This window comes from Vitis riparia, chromosome 15, assembly GCF_004353265.1.
Source record: "Vitis riparia cultivar Riparia Gloire de Montpellier isolate 1030 chromosome 15, EGFV_Vit.rip_1.0, whole genome shotgun sequence".
Classification (NCBI taxonomy): domain Eukaryota; kingdom Viridiplantae; phylum Streptophyta; class Magnoliopsida; order Vitales; family Vitaceae; genus Vitis; species Vitis riparia.
Window position 1 is genome coordinate 7,403,238 of NC_048445.1, and position 18,278 is coordinate 7,421,515.

At 35.3% G+C, this 18,278-nt stretch overlaps 3 protein-coding genes across 3 annotated transcripts in view; 2 read left to right on the forward strand and 1 right to left on the reverse strand.

The window, feature by feature from the left end:
* Nucleotides 1-7,890: 7,890 nt before the first annotated feature.
* LOC117931663 (protein transport protein Sec61 subunit beta-like) lies at nucleotides 7,891-10,457 on the forward strand. Its single transcript, XM_034852662.1, has 2 exons — nucleotides 7,891-7,990; nucleotides 10,027-10,457. Exon 2 carries the CDS (start codon nucleotides 10,027-10,029, stop codon nucleotides 10,273-10,275), a length of 249 nt encoding a protein of 82 aa, XP_034708553.1. The 5' UTR covers nucleotides 7,891-7,990; the 3' UTR covers nucleotides 10,276-10,457.
* A 1,029-nt stretch (nucleotides 10,458-11,486) lies between these two features.
* LOC117932275 lies at nucleotides 11,487-13,919 on the forward strand. Its single transcript, XM_034853447.1, has 5 exons — nucleotides 11,487-12,016; nucleotides 12,378-12,495; nucleotides 12,599-12,830; nucleotides 12,911-12,992; nucleotides 13,335-13,919. Exons 1-5 carry the CDS (start codon nucleotides 11,609-11,611, stop codon nucleotides 13,530-13,532), a joined length of 1,038 nt encoding a protein of 345 aa, XP_034709338.1. The 5' UTR covers nucleotides 11,487-11,608; the 3' UTR covers nucleotides 13,533-13,919.
* Nucleotides 13,576-18,278, reverse strand: part of LOC117932274 (CCR4-NOT transcription complex subunit 1) — a 74,900-nt gene continuing 70,197 nt past the window's right edge. Inside the window, exons 45-51 of the mRNA XM_034853446.1 lie at nucleotides 16,242-16,395; nucleotides 15,949-16,140; nucleotides 15,752-15,856; nucleotides 15,380-15,514; nucleotides 14,829-15,065; nucleotides 14,139-14,240; nucleotides 13,576-14,061 (exon numbers count right to left, since the gene is read on the reverse strand). Of these exons, the coding sequence (XP_034709337.1) occupies nucleotides 13,912-14,061; nucleotides 14,139-14,240; nucleotides 14,829-15,065; nucleotides 15,380-15,514; nucleotides 15,752-15,856; nucleotides 15,949-16,140; nucleotides 16,242-16,395 (1,075 nt within the window). The 3' untranslated portion in view covers nucleotides 13,576-13,911. The remainder of the gene's footprint in view (nucleotides 14,062-14,138; nucleotides 14,241-14,828; nucleotides 15,066-15,379; nucleotides 15,515-15,751; nucleotides 15,857-15,948; nucleotides 16,141-16,241; nucleotides 16,396-18,278) is intronic.

Sequence of the window (18,278 nt, forward strand, 5' to 3'; positions counted from 1 at the left end):
GATGATTCCACCGTTATTCACAAAAGTAAAACAAAGAAAAGAAAAGTGTCAAAACGTATGCTGGTTGTATCAACCAAGTTGGTGAATATCGTCTTTCTTGAACTTAACCCTGATGAAAATCAGGTCATCTCATACTATTTCAGGGTAAATTTTCAATAATATTTTAAGTATTTGTTTGTTACATTGAAGATAGAGTGTGAATAGTGTGGTTGGCTTTCCTTGGATGAAGTTTGTGTTTGTCAAGGAAAAGACCACTACAGGGAGCAGGAGAAGGAATTATAACAATGCATCTCTTAGAGTGGGTAATATTATTTAAGCTTCTGTTGTTTTCTTTACTACTGCAACTGTTTTTTTTTTTTTTTCTCATTCGTCTGCCCATGATTTCCTGTTTTATTTATTTGCGAGTGATGGATATAACAGATGAGGTGTCAACTCATTAATCTTAGGCCATGAAAATTCATTAAGCGAGCATCACTATAGAGGTGATGGACTGATGTCGTTTAATTGCAATGGGCTTATCCCGGTGACCTATTCGTTCAACGGTGGATGGCTAGCGATGACGGTATACCATTGTCACCATAATTTTATCATTTTTCTTGTTATGAATTTAAGCTCATGTCATTAGTGGTTTTTCTATTTTTCTCAGACATCTGGCCAAGAGATCCATGTTGATCTTGTTTGTCGAGAGTACAGGAACACAATCGATGAAGAGGAGGTCACAATCACGAATCGCGAAGCTAAATTTGTGCCTAGGGGCTGAGACTGTTTCTTTTGGATCTTTTCTTTATGGTTGTTATTTGGATGTTCTTTTAGACATTTTGGATGTTTGGGATATTTTGGAAGTCTTGTTAGGATGTTTATGTGTGGATGTTATTGTGAATATTTGGATGTTTATATATGGATGCTATGTTTGGATGTGCAAAATGTTTGTTTGCTAGAAATGAATATTTTACAGCTATCACATCTATATATATATATATATATATATATATATATATATATTTGAAAATATCTACTAAATGAGTAACAAAAGCATGAAATTGTTGTGGAAATTTCTCTCTTTCTTTTTTATCTCTTTCTTTGCCACACTTATCACATGGGAGGCATGGCCTGGCTTCATGTCGTTCTCCTATAAATAGAGATGATTCCACCCTTATTCACAAAAGTAATACAAAGAAAAGAAAAATGTCAAAATGTATGCTAGTTGTATCAGCCAAGTGTGTGAACATTGTCTTTCTTGAACTTCACTCTGATGAATATCAGGCCCTCTCGTACTATTTAAGGGTAAATTTTCAATAATATTTTAACTATTTGTTTGTTACATTGAAGGTAGAGTGTGAACAGTGTGGTTGGGTTTCCCTAGAGGAAGTTTGTGTTTCTTTGGAAGTTAAAGAAAAGCCCACTACAGGGAACAGGAGAAAGAATTACAACAATGCATCTCTTAGAGTGGGTAATATTACTTAAGCTTTTGTTGTTTTCTTTACTATTGCCACTGTTTTTTTTTTCTCATTCATTTGCCCATGATTTCCTGTTTTTTTTTTTTTTTTTTTTGGCGGGTGAGGTGATGGATGTGACAGATGAGGTGTCAACTCATTGATCCCAGGCTATGGAAATCCACTAAGCGAGCATCACTATAGAGGTGATGGACTAATGTTGTTTAATTGCAATGGGCTTATCCTGGTGACCTATTCGTTCAACGGTGGATGGCTAGCGGTGACGGTATACCATTGTCACCATAATTTTATCATTTTTCTTGTTATGAATTTGAGCTCATGTCACTAATGGTTTTTCTATTTTTTTCAGACATCTAGCCAAGAGATCCATGTTGATCTTGTTGGTCAAGAGTACAGGAATGTGATTGATGGAGAGAATGTCACAATCACGAACCTCGAAGCTAAATTTGTGCTTAAGGGCTGAGATTTTTCCTTTTGGATCTGTCATTTATGGTTGTTATTTGGATGTTCTTTTAGACATTTTGGATGCTTGGGATATTTTGGATGTCTTGTATGATGTTTAAGTGTGGATGTTATTGTGAATATTTGGATGTTTATATATGAATGCTATGTTTGGATGTGCAAATGTGCAAAATGTGCAAAATGTGCAAAATTTTTTGTTGTTGTTTGTTTGCTAGAAATGAATATTTTACATCTGTCACACACACACACACACACACACACACACACACACACACATATATATATATATATATATATAAATGAAAAGATCTACTAAATGAGTAACAAAAGTATTAAATTGTTGTGGAAATTTCTCTGTTTCTTTTCTATCTCTTTCTTTGCTGCACTTAGAATGAGTAACAGAAGAATGAAATTGTTATGGAAATTTCTCTCTTTCTTTTCTATCTCTTTCTTTGCCACACTTATCACATGGGTGGCATGGCCTGGCTTCATGTCGTTCTCCTATAAATAAAGATGATTCCACTGTTATTCACAAAAGTAAAACAAAGAAAAGAAAAATGCCAAAACGTATGCTGGTTGTATCAGCCAAGTTGGTGAACATCATCTTTCTTGAACTTCACCCTGATGAAGATCAGACCATCTCGTACTATTTAAGAGTAAATTTTCAATAACATTTTAACTATTAGTTTGTTACATTGAAGGTAGAGTGTGAACAGTGTAGTTGGGTTTCCATGGAGGAAGTTTGTGGTTCTTTAGGAGTCAAAGAAAAGCCCACTATAAGGAGAAGGAGAAGGAATTATAACAATGCATATCTTAGAGTGGGTAATATTACTTAAGTTTTTGTTGTTTTCTTTGCTATTGCCATTGTTTTTTTTTTTTTCTCATTCGTCTGCCCATGATTTCCTATCTTATTTTTATTTTTATTTTTTTTGTGGGTGGTGGTTGTGACAGATGAGGTGTCATCTCATTGATCCCAGGCCATGGAAATCTACTAAGCGAGCATCACTATAGAAGTGATGGACTGATGCTGTTTAATTGCAATAGGCTTATCCCGGTAACCTATTCTTTCAATAGTGGATGGTTAGCGGTGACGGTATACTATTGTCACCATAATTTTATCATTTTTCCAATGTTTTAAAAACCAGACCAGACCAACCAGTCCGACAGTCAACCGGTCACCATTCCAGTCTAGTTCGGCCAATTGGCCCGCAAAGAGGTTGAGTCGGAATCGAATCGGTTGAATCGACTATCAGACCGCCAAACTGGACGAACCGGTTTGTTATCTCCAAACCGTTTGACTCAATTTTTTTTTTCTTTTTTTTTTTCCTCATAGCATCCGCGCAGTTGTTCCCATTGTAGCCGGTCACTGGAGCGTCATCCCGCTGGCAGCAGCCCCTGCACGTTGGAAAGCCCTCCCCCAAAACGCTGTAAAGCCCCGTCTTCGGCCACTCAACCCCCCCTCCCCCGCGGCTGGTCTCATTGTCGTTGGCAGTGTTTGAAATATCGAAAAAATTTGGCAATATTTCTCAAAAATCGTGGAGTTAGGGTTCGTGAAATTTAAATCCATTGGCATAAAAGCAAAGAGACCCCTAGAACAGGTCCAGAAAACACAGGGAGCAAAAAAAAATAGCAATTTTGTTGGTTTTCCTTAAGGGTTTTGCATGGATTTTCTCGGAAATCAAACGAGGATGAATTTTCTCGGAAATCAAATGGAAGATGGATTTTCTTGGGAATCAAACAGGGGTTGCAAAGAAAAAAAAATCAAAACCATGATTAGATTAGTAACTGCAAAGATTGAGAGTGGCACAGGAAAGTAGGGTCTTTTTACCTTTTAGGGATTGTGTCGTCTGGAGGGCAACTTCAGAAAAGGGCTTCTTGATGCCTTGAGTAAGAGAATTCCTCCATATAAATAATTATTAATTATTAATAATTCATCTTAATTTTTATTAAATCAAAACCGTGGCTTGAGTTCAATGCATGCTACCATTAGACTATGATAGTCTTTGATAATATATATTTAATTTAAATTTGTTAAGGTTCATAATTAAAAAAAATCTAATTTTAATTATTTTATTTTAAATTATATTTAATTGATTAAGAAAAATATAAAAAACAATATTATAATTTTTTAAAAATTTTAATAATATATAAAAAATATATATTTATGACGTCACCGGTTCAACTGCAATTCGACCAGTGAACCGTGAATCGATAACTTTTTTGGTTCAATGACCGATCCGATTATGAAAACATTGCATAAATGTAATTACGTGTTGCCATCTTTCCAACCCCGTCCGGGGGCTAGTTGAGTATGGGAATTTTGTTATATCTGTCATTTTTCATTTAATTTTTTAAAAATTTATTACATAAAAAATAAATATGTTATATATAAACAAAATATTATAATTTTTTTTATAACTTATTATATTAAAAAATAATTTTTTATTATTTTATGTGTTAAAAATTAGAAAATAAAAAATTTAAATTAAATTATTTTTAAATTTTAATTATAAATATAATAGAGAGGCAAGACAAGACGATATCAAACTTGGCCTTGGTTGAAAAATAAAAAAAAATCTCAAACTCCACCTTCAACCCATTTATTTTAATTTTAAACTCGTCCTATTAGAGATGAGATATGAAATGTATTTAAAAAAACTCGTTTCATTGTCATCCCTATATTGATCCATTACAATTAAGATTCATTTTAAATATCCTGCTACTCCCAATTACTCACATCTAAGGTGAATAAGGTACCATAGACTAATATTGTTGTAAGTTAAAGCCTCAAATTCATACTTTATAACTTACTTCCACATTGGATCGATCAAGGTAGCATAGGGAATGGTGGTGAGATAAGAATGATTGGGTCTATAAATCGCAAACTTAGAATGAGTATGCATAGCATAGATATTAGAAGATAGAATTGGAGCAATAATCGGTTGAGAAAATGGATAACTTAGAGCTAGGTAGGGAGTTCATATGGAGGTCAACGATGGCTGGAGAGGTACCATGAGGTGAGGTGGGTACTATAGTGGCTTAAGGGATTGTAGATGGGAGAGCCATGTTTTGGGATATGAGGGATTCAAGAATGCTAAATTGTGAAGAACTTTAAACTAGTGGAACCTATCCGTAACACAATCAATTAAAGAAGAGCCTTGACAAGAAGTGGACATAGAAGGAGTTATGTTTGAGGCTGGAAAATACGAGTATAGGTAATGGGAACAAGAGAGAAATATTGGACACTTCGATATTATGATAACATAACTAAGAATTTAATCAAAGGAGAAAGGGAAGTCAATTACATTAAACATGGAATACAGTGTGATATAAACTCTTTTAGATGAATCAAGGCACTCGTATACCTTTGTGGACATCACTAAACCCTATGAAGGTATAATTCTTACTTTAAAAGGCAAACTTATGTGGATTATAGGTACGTAAGTGCAAAAACAAGTGCAACCAAAAGTTTTGAGGAAAAGATAGTTGATAAGATTCTAAATAATTTCTAGGAAGGTGAAAACATTTGTGATACTAATGTACCCAACTTTTTTATTAGAAAATTGTTGTATGGAATGTTCTCTACTTCAAAAAAAAAAAAAAAAAAAAAAAACCAAGAGAGGTAACTATGCTTGTGTCAATACACTCAACCAAGGTTTGTATTTTCTCTTAGCATAACCATGTTGTTAAGGCATATAGGAGTAAAAATGTCCAAATTGAATCATGCTTGAGAAGAATAGAAAGAAAAGGCTTGTACTCTCCTCCCAAATCAGATTGTATGACTTTAGAAGGCAAATCAAGTTGTTTTTCAAAGGCTTGTTCCTTCCTAATCAGATTGTAAGACTTTAATGGTAAATCAAATTGTTTTTCAACAACCACCTTGAAGAGAAGAAAAACATTTATGAATCGAATTTGGCTTTCAAGGGATAAAGACGAGTAAAACTAGTGTAGTCACTTCCAAAATGTACATAGTACAGGAAACTAGCATGGAATTTTACAAATGAAGGTCTGCACTAATCAATGCGACTTAATTGAAGAGGTTTACTAGTTTTTGTAGGGATTGGACAAAATGGACAAGCATTATTTTAAGGAAAGAAAGTAGTGAAGAATAAGCAAAATGCTTAACCCTAAAATCTTGACCATTACCCCCAATAAGCTTGTCAAGACCACCATAATTAGATTTGATGCATAGGTTGTCGAGATCATTGGTTACATGGTTTCATGCTCTACTATCAAAGTATCATGATGGATCTTCTATTGAATCAAGTGAAGTAATCATAATTGCCAAGGAATTGCTTTATGAAGGTTGACAAGCTCGATCAAATTTATAGTAGTAGTTTATAGAAATATGCCCATATCAACCACAAATTTAGCAAGTTGGTCGTGGTCTGTTGCCTTTACCAGAATTCTGGCTGAAAATTCCCACAACCTTCCTTTTGAGCACAAGCTACTCCAATATTGACAACAACATTTTGTAGATCAATTTGTCAGCTAGAATTCAATTGCTCGATACTAGTTGCATGATAACTTTTGATAGAGTACAGATTTTTCATTGTGTTATGATTGCATGTGACTGTTGTCGAGGCCTCACGTCCCTGTGATCCACGTAGCTTCCAAATGGACGCACGATCTCAACCAATATTGAGTTCTGGTTCAGTAGTCCCTGCAAAAGATGTCCGGATATGGTGTCCGGACACACCCTCCGATGGTTTTATCAGCCATGTATCTAGAGAGATAAATCAGTTGGCCTTTTACTAGGTATAGCAAACTTACCTTCTTCCTTGTGTGAAGGTTCATATATATAGTGACAGAAGCTCTGCTCTTTAATGGTGGGGAGACTTTTTGGCTCATCATGATGCCTCTAGGTGGTGGCAGGGCCATCATCACCCTACGGGCGGTTGTCAGAGATCTTTGGAGGTGACTTGGCTATCACAGATCGTGGGGAGGTGATTTGCCATCATTCTTGTCCTTTCGCTCTGCAGGCGGCGGAATGTGGGCTGTGGCAGGTTGTCGGAATGACGTAGTAAGACTTGCTTACTTTGGTCAACGATCCGGACAACAATATATCCGGATAAGATATGGCGGTCGTCCGGATGTGATATGGCGGTCGTTCGGATGTGGTGTTTGCGAGTGCCGTGTGCTTCTCCCTGAGGGAGTCCAGATAGGAGAAGCGCGCCACGTGTCATCAAGGAGAGGGGTCCCTACAACTGTGACAACCACTAGGTTATAATCTGAATCAATACCAACTAATTGGTAATAATTGCTCTACAAGCAGTTAGATTGTTTGTAATCGATGTGACTAATTGCAAAGATTATTGGTTATTAAAAAGAAGCTTTTTTGGTTGTTTGCATTTAGATTCTCAAATGAAGCACCCTAGCCTTTAAAGGAGATATAAGAGTTGTCTTAGAATTAGATTATGTTTTACAGTAATTTTAGAAAGTGTTTATAATATTTTTAATATTTGAAAAATAAAAATTTTCAATATTACAAAGACTAAAAATACTTCCTAAAATTACTATCAACGTATTCTTTACTCTTGTTGTATTTAATTATAATTAGTTAAAAATATGAAATATAAGTTTCAAAAATAAAATAAAAAATTAGTAAAACTTTATATTATAATTTTTGAAACTAGTGAAAAATAGTAGGATATAATTTAAGAATTATTTTTAAGATATGATTTCATTATATGTGATGTATCCTTAAAAAAAAAAAAAAAAATTGCTGTTTGTTTAGAAACTATTTTTAAAAATAATTTTTTATTTTTAAAAATAAAAAATTATTTTATAGACTTGAAAATATATTCGATAATTTTTTTACAACGGATTTTTTGAGAACTTGTCTGAAATTCAAGTTACTTTTATGCAATATTTTAAAAAATAAAATACATCGAAAATATTCCAAGTTTTTAAAGAAATTTATAAAGAAAGTTGAAGCATTTCATGCCTTTTAATTAATTAATTAATTAATTAATTAATCCAAATAAAAGGCTATTGAAAACGCTTCAGCTCATTATTCAAAGTCAAAAACTCAGGACGACTCTGCGTCGATCGCGATTCTCTCAGCTTCGAAGGCGAGTTTCTCTCCAACTCTCTCTGTAGAATCTATTTTCTTTTGGTCGCGATTTCTGATGTAAAAATCACAGATCTGTGGATCTCTAGGGTTGTTGTGGTTGCTTTAGGGTTTTCATTCTAGGATTTTCAATCGGGTTCTCAGATCTGATCTTGCTCAATTCATCGTGTTTTAGGTTTTCTGGATATGGTTCAGGGTTTTGATTGGCATTTTGGGATGTTTGTGATTGGATCTGATTTTTTTTCCCTGATCAGATTGCCTTTTTGTTCATGTTCTGTTTGGTTTCCGGGATAAGAGAAGGAAAAAAAAAAGAAGAAAAGTAATTATAAGTTTGAGCCTTAGATTCTGAATTCCTAATTTTGGTTGGTACTTTGTATGTATAAACATTATTGTATATGACAAGCTTAAACACAAAACATTTGTACTGCGTTTGGCAAGTGTAAATAAGAATGGGAATGGAGGGGACTCATAATGCCATGTAGCAGAGAGGAATCAAAGACCTAGTGAGAGTAGAATTTGATTTTCATAACAATGAATTTTGATTCCTAATTCTCAATCCAATCACATGAAAGAACAGAGGATGAAATTGATTTCCGTTTCAATTCCAAACATGGCCTTAAGGGTTGACATAAAAGTGGGCTAAAAAGCTTATATTTTTATGATTGCACGATTAGATATTTAAATTAACTGGAACAAAATTAAATTGTCAATAGGTTCAGATTTGTACTGGCAAACTCCTTGAGGCATTGTTCCATTAGATTTTGAGATTTTTCAAGTACTTAGAAAAATGAAACGAGATTGTACCTAGCAATTTTTATCTATTTTTTTTGTCAAAACTTTATTTTTTGTTTGTAACCAATCTACCTAGAGTTCCATGGCTTAAACAAGTGACCCGGTGATCTTGATGTTGGTGGGGTCTGGTTCTTGGACTTTGGAAAAGGAAAGAGTTTAATCCTTGTTTCTTGAATAATTACACTTTCCCATATCAGGCTAGGGATAATAGCTGTTAGGATTCAGATAAACTTGGTTGCTTGATTCTGGCATAGGGTTAAAAAACTCAAAAGGTCACTTCATATTGGATATGTTTTCCCGATCCTGGAAAAGAAAAGTTACCTCAGAAGAAAAAAAAAAAAAATTTTGCAGGTATCTTTATATCTATTATTTTTTGTGAATTTTCTTTCAAAAATATCTTTTTTATTCCCAAGTTTAGATGCTGATGAACCAAACACACACTTGGAAAGGGAACCCTTTGGTAATGAGAGCAATAGAAAGATTACCCATTTAAGCAGATTTCTTCTGAAGTTTGTGTATGGGAACGTAAAGTAAGGGTAAAAGGTTGCAGGGAGAGAATTTAGGATAGTGCAATGTCTTTTCAAGTTATTTTACCATGTGATCCCATTCTTTTATCAATCTTTTTTTTTTTTCTTTTCCTTTTTTTTTTTTTTTTTTTTAAGAAAGGAAAATTTTTCTTTACTACACCAAAGGTAGGAATCTTAATTTTTTTTCTTTATATAGTTTATTAATGTTTATACAACCAAAACTAGCTAGTATTTTCCTGCAATTTGAGACTAGCTCTATGGTAGTAAGTAGCAAGTATGATCAATCAGGGTTTGAGATTATATTTACTAGTGGCTCCCTACCTTTGATCGATCCTCTGTTGAAACCCAAAAACTTGTTGCCTTCAATGCAGTTTCTTGAAACCCATTCCATTTATAGGTTGATTCTGTTATTGGCATTTTGTATTTTAGATTCATATTCAAGTGACTAAAATGCATTTGCTTGTATAAAATATGAACTCATCCATTCCCTTTCATGTTTTGAATCCCAAGAACATGGCTTCGGTTAAGAGCATGTACATGGTAGTTACATAGATAAAATGTGTTTATACATAGGAGGATTGTTGTGCTAAAATTAACTAATTGCAAATGGTTTAAGACACCTAGATCTCGCCCATCTTGAGTGACCAAAGGCTTGCTCTTATGGATATCTTTCCCAAACTGTTTCTGGTTGTTTCTAAACTTCAAATGGATGTAACAGATGGTTCAGAATGGAGCCGCTCCCCCAAGAGGAAGTGCAGCAGCTGCTGCCAGCCTTAGGAGGAGGAGGACAACAAGTGGTGGGACTGCTGGAGTTGCCAGTGGGAACATGCTGCAGTTTTACACAGATGATGCCCCTGGGCTCAAGATTTCTCCCAATGTTGTACTTGTCATGAGCATTGGTTTTATAGCCTTTGTTGCCATTCTTCATGTCATGGGCAAGCTCTACTTTGTCCGGAAAGAGGCCTAAAATGGTATACTAAATAGGAAAGCACTGTTGAATGTGCTTTATTTTGGATCTTTAATCAACAATTGGTTTAGATGATGGAAGTATAAACATTGGTTTGTTTTAGATGGCGGCTTATTATTCTGTCTTGCAAATTTACTTATCAATAAAAAATAAAAAAAATAAAAAATATTCTGTCTTGCAAATTGTGAAAGGTTGCGAGAATAGCAGGTGGGTTTGTTCTCGTTGATGAAATGTAGTTGTGAGCCATGAGAAATATTTCTTGTTTCATCTTTTAAAATGAATGACACAGGGAGGCTTTGCTCTTTGCAACTGGGTATGCGATTGCCTCGTTCTATGGTTATTAACTTATTATTACTGTTAAAATGAAACGAAAACAGTGCATACACACCATTGGACGTGCAACTAGAAACCTTCAGATCTTCTTGTTCTTGTAATTTTATAATTAAAATTGGCTTTAAACAACTATTAACGAAGTTTTATTACAACACAATGTTCGTTTTAAAATTAGATTAAAACCATCACCGCGAAAGTAGAAAATTGCACAAAATAAAATATAATTTGGTGCACATTATAAAACCTATAATTAACTATGTTGGTTTTAGAATAATCAACTTCTTTAAATTTTTTTATTAATTATATTAATAATAAATATTTTATAAATAAATAAATATTATATTTTATAAATAGATTTTTTTATTTATTTTATATGGATTAAAAAGAGAAAATAATATATATTAGAGTAGGACAAGCCAATATCCAAACTCATTCATGGTTTAAGAAAATAAAAAATAAAATTCACACTAGCTCTTAATCCAACTTATTAGGGCCACAACGGGTATCTAAAAAAATTCATCCTATTGTCAATCCCTATTAATGCTTTCCTCCACCAAAACTTTAAATTATTAAATAATATTTATTTTCTTGAAAGATTTTTAAATTGCTTCTCCACTCTGGGAAAATATTAGTTTACAAAAAACCTGTCAGCTAACATAACACAAAACTAGCATTGTCGATGTTCATCCTTTCTGGGGGTAAAAAGATGTTCCTCTGTGTCATTTGAAGAATTTAATTGAAGGATGGTAAAAATTGAAATTCTTGAAAGAGTTAAATAATATAAAGGGAGCTCAACACAAACTTTTAGGTATGAATCTATTTCTACAAAACCAAGAACAAAGGAAAATGAGAAAAATGCATGGTTGAAATTTGAATTATAATTACCATACCTTCTCTAACAAAATTTTCCCAAACACTGCCTTAAAACGCCAACCACCAAAAAAAAAATTGAGTCCATGCGGTCTCATTCTTTTGCCTCTTAACACACTCTCAACGGAACATGAAATTCCTACCAGTGAAGAAGAAGCCAAGAACCCTAACCCACCCTCAACAACTCAAACAAAACCATAACAACATGACGGGAACAACAAGATGGCCTCATTTCTCACCATGCAACCCCACCAACCCCTTCATCTTCTCACCTGCAGATTCGGTATTTAAAGATGACAACTCACAACTTTCTTCTGCAAGAACCTTCAACAGCTCGCACACCGCAACAGATTGTAGATATGACTCCTCTGATAGCAGCCAAGCTTGGAGCATGAAGTCTCTCTTGGCCATCTTGCCAGATTCTCCATCACCTGTTTGCAGCAGTTGTCCAAGCCCCTCTACCCCTAGCTCATTCTTTCCTTCCTCGGATGCATTCTCTTCTCGGATGTCTACGGAGTTATCCACCCAAAGAAACAAGGTATTACGGCAAGAAAATGGCTGTCTTTTTCTGGGTTTTGTTTATTTGGAAGTTTGGATTAATGGGTCTGTCTGCGTTTTGTTTATTATGCATTCCATTGATAACTTGAATAAGAAAATTTGTATATCTTGATATTTTGATGCGGCTGATTTCAGATCTTATATCCATTTCTTGGTTTATTGGGGTTTCTAAGAAATCCACTAGCGCATGATTCTTTTCAGTTCTTTCAATATTTCTTTCACATGATTCTCGAAAACCAAATGCAGTAGAATGTTTGTTTTCTCTGCTTCATATTCGATAGTTGGATAATTAGGAAGAGAGCAAATAATTTCTTCAGTGAATTTCTAATTTCATTCTTTAGAGCTCCTGCATCGTATCCAATATCAGTAAGCGATCAGCATCCCTTGTTGAAATAGATGAATGGATGAAGCATGCCAATGGTTTCTTTCAGCCCAATTTGCAGAAGCACCAGCCTAGAGGTCTCTCTCTCTCGCTCGATTTGTTCATGTTTATTTGTGCAAAGCAATAACAATCTCTAAGTGCTTGAACATTCCATGGATATATATACATTTGCAATTGCAGGCATGGAAAACGAAAACTCCAGCATGAAATTACTTCCAATATGTGAAGAGAGAACCCTTGGAGACAGCATATATGTGGGCCACGTTGATAGTTGTAGCCCAATCACTGGCGATATCAGAATGCTGACTCGACCCAAACCCTACCATGCATTCTTAGACGAAATCAAGAAACAAGAGGCTGAAGCTCAAGTAGATGCATCTAGAAAAGCTGCACAAATGAAATTCATGAAGAAGTGAGTCACAACACTTTCCCCCTCCCTCTATCTCTCCCTGAGAAGCCTTCTCTCTCTTTCTCACATGCATGTTTTTCAAGGCTGAAAGGTAAAGAAGCTGCCATACGTGAGTGGGAATCTAGAAAGACCAAGATTGCCACGACTCAGATGAAGAAAATAGAGGTAACTCCCAAGTGTTCCAAGGTCCTGTTTGATTACCATTTTCTTTAGTAGCTTTATTCCAAGTGTTCCAGACCAAAGCAATCTGGTGGCCTTCAATTCAGGAAAACTGGAGCTCACTGATTAACTGCATACCACACTCAAACTTCTCATAGGCTTGGTCTTGGGTATTGGATTTACACGGTGTAAAAATAAAAATAACAGTCATTAGCCTCTTTTCTGGAAATTTGAGCTTAAATGTTTTAAGAAAAATGTTTGTACTCGTGAACATTTTAGTTTCCATATTTCTACGAGTTGCTGTTACTGAGATTCTACTATTCTCCTTATTCAATTTTGTTTTAACAGGACAAGCTGGAGAACAGACGGACAAAAGCGTTAGAAAAGATGCAGAAGAAAATAAGCAAAGCCCAGAAAAAGGCGAACAAGAAGAAAGTGAAAGAGAGACAGTCAATATTCAAGAAAATATCAAGAGCCATTGAAGCTGCAGAGATTGAAGCCACCAAAAAAAGTACAAAATGCCTCAGTTTGACAAGGATATGTTAGTTCAAATGCAGGGCATTTGCAATTAATGTAACTTCAGTCAAAATCAAGCAAAACCTAACTTCAAGCTCATGAAATAAAACTTGTGGTTCAATGACATACTCACCTTACATAATTGGCAGCATTCTAGCATGCATTTGTTAGGTGTATCCTTCGTACCATTTAATACGAGGACACGAAATAATAGCAGAAGCATGAAATTTGAGTGTTTTGTTCCAAATGAATTTGCATTAGGAATCCATAAGTTTCACGTCACTAGTAGGGTGTTTTTGTTTCCTTTCTTTTTGTTGTTTTTATTTTTATTCTTCTTAGTTTGTGTGCCTAACTCATAGTGATGAAAAAGAATTTCAATAAGAAGAGTGATAGTTTGGACAAGGAAGATTCAGTGCATATTTTCAGAAAATCCACCCGAGACGGTACTCTCATCCAAGGGGTTTGCACCCCCACATGATCTTGAGACTGATTCAAAGAGCTTCTCGATCTCTGGTGCACAGCTTATGAAGGTCCGGTTCCAAAAATTGTATCTAGGGTTCTGCAAAATGAACAAAATCCAACCTTCTATAAAGCACCTGTTGTTTATGGAGAAACTGAGTGGAAAAACTGAGTTACCTTGATGAGCTCAATGAAGGTAATCAGAAGACCCCATGGATGAGGTCGACTGACAATAAGGCGTTCCAACAACACTCTAGTGATCTGCTCTGGAATGATTTCCTGCCAAGGTAAACGTAGATCAGCCACTAAAATAAACCACTGCTTTGTTCCATGGTTTCATATCCTCAATAGGTTAGAATATATCAAAACTAGTCTGCTTGAAAACTTAAACACCACAAACAGTGTGATTTTACATATATTGCAACCTGAAAGCAAGTGAACCTCACATAGAAATTCTACTATAAATGTTGGGGTCTGTTGAGTTAAAACCAATCTAAAACATGGAAAAATATTCATAAAAGAGCAATCAGAAAACTGTGATCAGATTGATGAAAATTATCTGATCATTTAGAGAATTTTGGTGTTTATCATCTCCTTAACAGAGTCATTTACCCATCATGTAGAAGGCCAGGCACCACTATATATGACTATAAATGAAATGTTGTTTCAGATCAGGAAAAAGAAGAGGAAACAAAAAGGCAATTAAAGGGAGCTTCATGACCATATTGTACTTCTGAGCCTCAAATACAACAATCCAAATTGTCCACTCATAACAATGGGCCAAAAGAACTAAAAACTACTATTCGGTCAAGAATCATAAAAATGCAAAAGCATGAAAATAATACATTAAAATGTAAAGAAGCTCACCTGGTTTGATTCCGCAAACAAGTAAAGAAGAATGAAGGAGAAGTAGTGTGTATGGGTATTTGGATAACGTAGTTGGTTAGCAACCGCATTCAGAAAGAGGTAGCGTCCTTCAGTGTCCAGTTCTGCTAGTAGAGTCTGAAAAATATCCAAGGCAGCACTCACCAAGAAGCCAGCCAATGGGCTGCTGGCCATTGGCTGCACATGAGGTGGTGTTCTTGCTTTCAGCTGCTGCATAGCCTACAGTACAACCCTCAAAATCAAACTTCAAGGACCATATTTTTAAATATAATTTAGATATCTATTAACAACTAGGAATATTGTCTGTATTCAGAAAATTCATGAACATGGATTGTTAACAACAATCAATATGATAAAATCGCATATGCTTATTGAAGATGATTACAATTTCTGGCATTTAATAATATATAAGTGAAATTGGTTTACCACCAACTACAAAATCCATGGCATATCTGTTTGCGAGCTCATGACAGGGTCTTTGGGAAAACCTGAAGAAGAAATGTACACATTTAAAAATGCATAAATCAGGTTACCTGCATTCCAACATAAAGTACAAGGGAATTGATCAAGGGTATATTATAACGGGTTCCAGCGCGAGCAGCATCAATTGGCAGAAGCAGCAGTCTTTGCTTCATTCCACTGAGAAATGACGACCCCTGTTGCCCCATCTGCATAGATTTGCAACACAGGAATAAGAAAGAAAAAAGAAAAATCACATTTAGAAATAAAAAATAAAACAGAAGAAAGAAACTCCATTCCAAATGAAGGAATAATAATCATGCTGAGAGAGTTATAGAAGATGAGGAAAGAAACACATCTCCTGCAAGGGTTTTTATCTAGTTTTACGAGAATCTAAGCAAGTTTATCAGGCAAATATGAATGGTAAGTGGCAAACATCCATATACCTTGAGATACTCATCTACATCGGTCTTCATCTGCTTCACCTTAAGAGACGCATCAACATCTGAGAGAATAAGTGGGGACTGATTGATCTCCACCAGCAAATCTATCTGCATGCATAAAACAAAAAGGAAGACTTCCTTTTATGATTAGCTTTGATCACTAAACATCTCATGGATAATCATTTACGATTATGGGACACCTTTAAATTGGGAGTAGATGGATCTGGAAGCCTCATATTTCGGGGAAATGCACTAAGGATAATGTTTCGCATCTGTATGCAGCTTGGAGGGATCACATCACAGAAGGTAAAATGATAGCCACATAGAAACTCCGGGAAATCATGAAGTAGCACTAACAGCACCCTAAGTGTGCCTCTATACAGAAAATGAACCTGCACGGTCAAAAAAACACGAAAGGAAAACAAAATGTAATAATTTCAGCCTATAGTGAGCTGCAAGCAAGAAGATGATGCTGCAATTAAAAGAGGCAAACCGGCTCTCCTAGTATGGCATTTCTCAAGAATGGCTCCATGAATTGGAACAAGTCCACCAACAACCGATGAAGATGAGGCCAACCCTTTGAAGGGTTTCCTGTTAGCAATTTCGGCATGAAACTCCTGTGACTCACCAGCTCAAGCCATGCAAAGCTGAAAGCATATTGCCCAAGTTATGCACAGGGTAAAGAAGAACCAACTTTAGCATTTATTCATGAATAAAATTTCTAAGATCTAGGGCTTGTATCCAATAATGATGGCCAACACCCAGTTTCTCGCAGCCATTTTCTCCTCAGTTAGTTGCAATCTCCTAAGAACTCTCTCTCTCTCTCTCTCTCTCTCTCTCTCTCTCTCTCTCTCTAAACATGAGAGTTTATAAGATGGAAAAGAATAGAAAAGGGACTAAGAGAGTTCCTCCAAAGTAAGAAAACCTAAAACTTATCCTTTCTACATTCAATTTCTTGTCAAATAAGAAAAAGAAAACTCCACATTCTAAGATCTAGGGCTTGTATCCAATGATGATGGCCAACACCCAGTCACTCGCAGCCATTTTCTCCTCAGTTAGTTGCAATCTCCTAAGAACTCTCTCTCTCTCTCTCTCTCTCTCTCTCTCTCTCTAAACATGAGAGTTTATAAGATGGAAAAGAATAGAAAAGGGACTAAGAGAGTTCCTCCAAAGTAAGAAAACCTAAAACTTATCCTTTCTACATTCAATTTCTTGTCAAATAAGAAAAAGAAAACTCCACATTCTAAGATCTAGGGCTTGTATCCAATGATGATGGCCAACACCCAGTCACTCGCAGCCATTTTCTCCTCAGTTAGTTGCAATCTCCTAAGAACTCTCTCTCTCTCTCTCTCTCTCTCTCTCTCTCTCTCTCTCTAAACATGAGAGTTTATAAGATGGAAAAGAATAGAAAAGGGACTAAGAGAGTTCCTCCAAAGTAAGAAAACCTAAAACTTATCCTTTCTACATTCAATTTCTTGTCAAATAAGAAAAAGAAAACTCCACAAAGCACACAAAGGAGACATATCTTCCCCTAACAAGCAGCACACTCTGCTACAATACACCTCTGTAGACAATCTAAGAATCCAAAAATGGACAACCCAAATTTTACAAACATCAATCACCACTTCTAACGATTCTGGATAATCCAAAAGATATGCTCATAATTTTTAATCCACTTGTTCATATTGTGTTTTACAGCATTAAACTTCAGTCAGGATACCACCATGAGTTCAGTTTATTGCATCCTTTCTGCACACAGAATCAACTTCTTCAACCAGTCAACTCCAAGAGGCTAGGAAAAGTTAATTATATGATGAGGGAAGAACCTCATGATATTTACCTAGACATTTTATTAACCCTAATTTGCAAGGGAATAACCATCTAGGTTGAGCACAATCATTTCTTTAGGATGATTCTAAGAACAACCAGAAATTAGGCATTGCAAAAGAAGAAAGCCTTTTCTGATTTCATGACACAATGATAGAGGTTCCATAACTAAGGAGACTGAAGCCAGTGTGTACACAAATTTTTCTAAAAAAGAAAAAAGGTGAAACAAACTAATTTTTTTAATATGTAAAATTGAGAGTGCTATTGTCTGATTCTTCTTTTATAATTAATAACTAAGTAGGGACTTGACTCGGGCCTTGACCTAGGCTTAGACCTTGGTGTATCTTGAGCTTGGGCTTGGACATTGGTTGGACTTGAGTAACATTGACCAAAAGCGTGAATGCTTGATCTCAAATTGAAGATACTTCAAACATGTTCTTAAGATCTTCAAATCTTCAAAGACTTGAAGAGCGTTTTGAATCTAGTAAGGATTGAAGAACTTCTTGAATCCTCGAGGCTTGAAGAGGTTCTTGAATCTTCAAGGCAGGCTGAACTTTTTCTTGAATCTTTCAAGGCTTGAAGAGCTTCTTGAATCCTCGAGGCGGGCTCTTTTGAAAGTCAGAATAGTTGAGAAATTCTATTCAACGTTTTCCCCTTAATTTTCAATGATAATTACTATTATTACAATAATTTGTTTTCATGA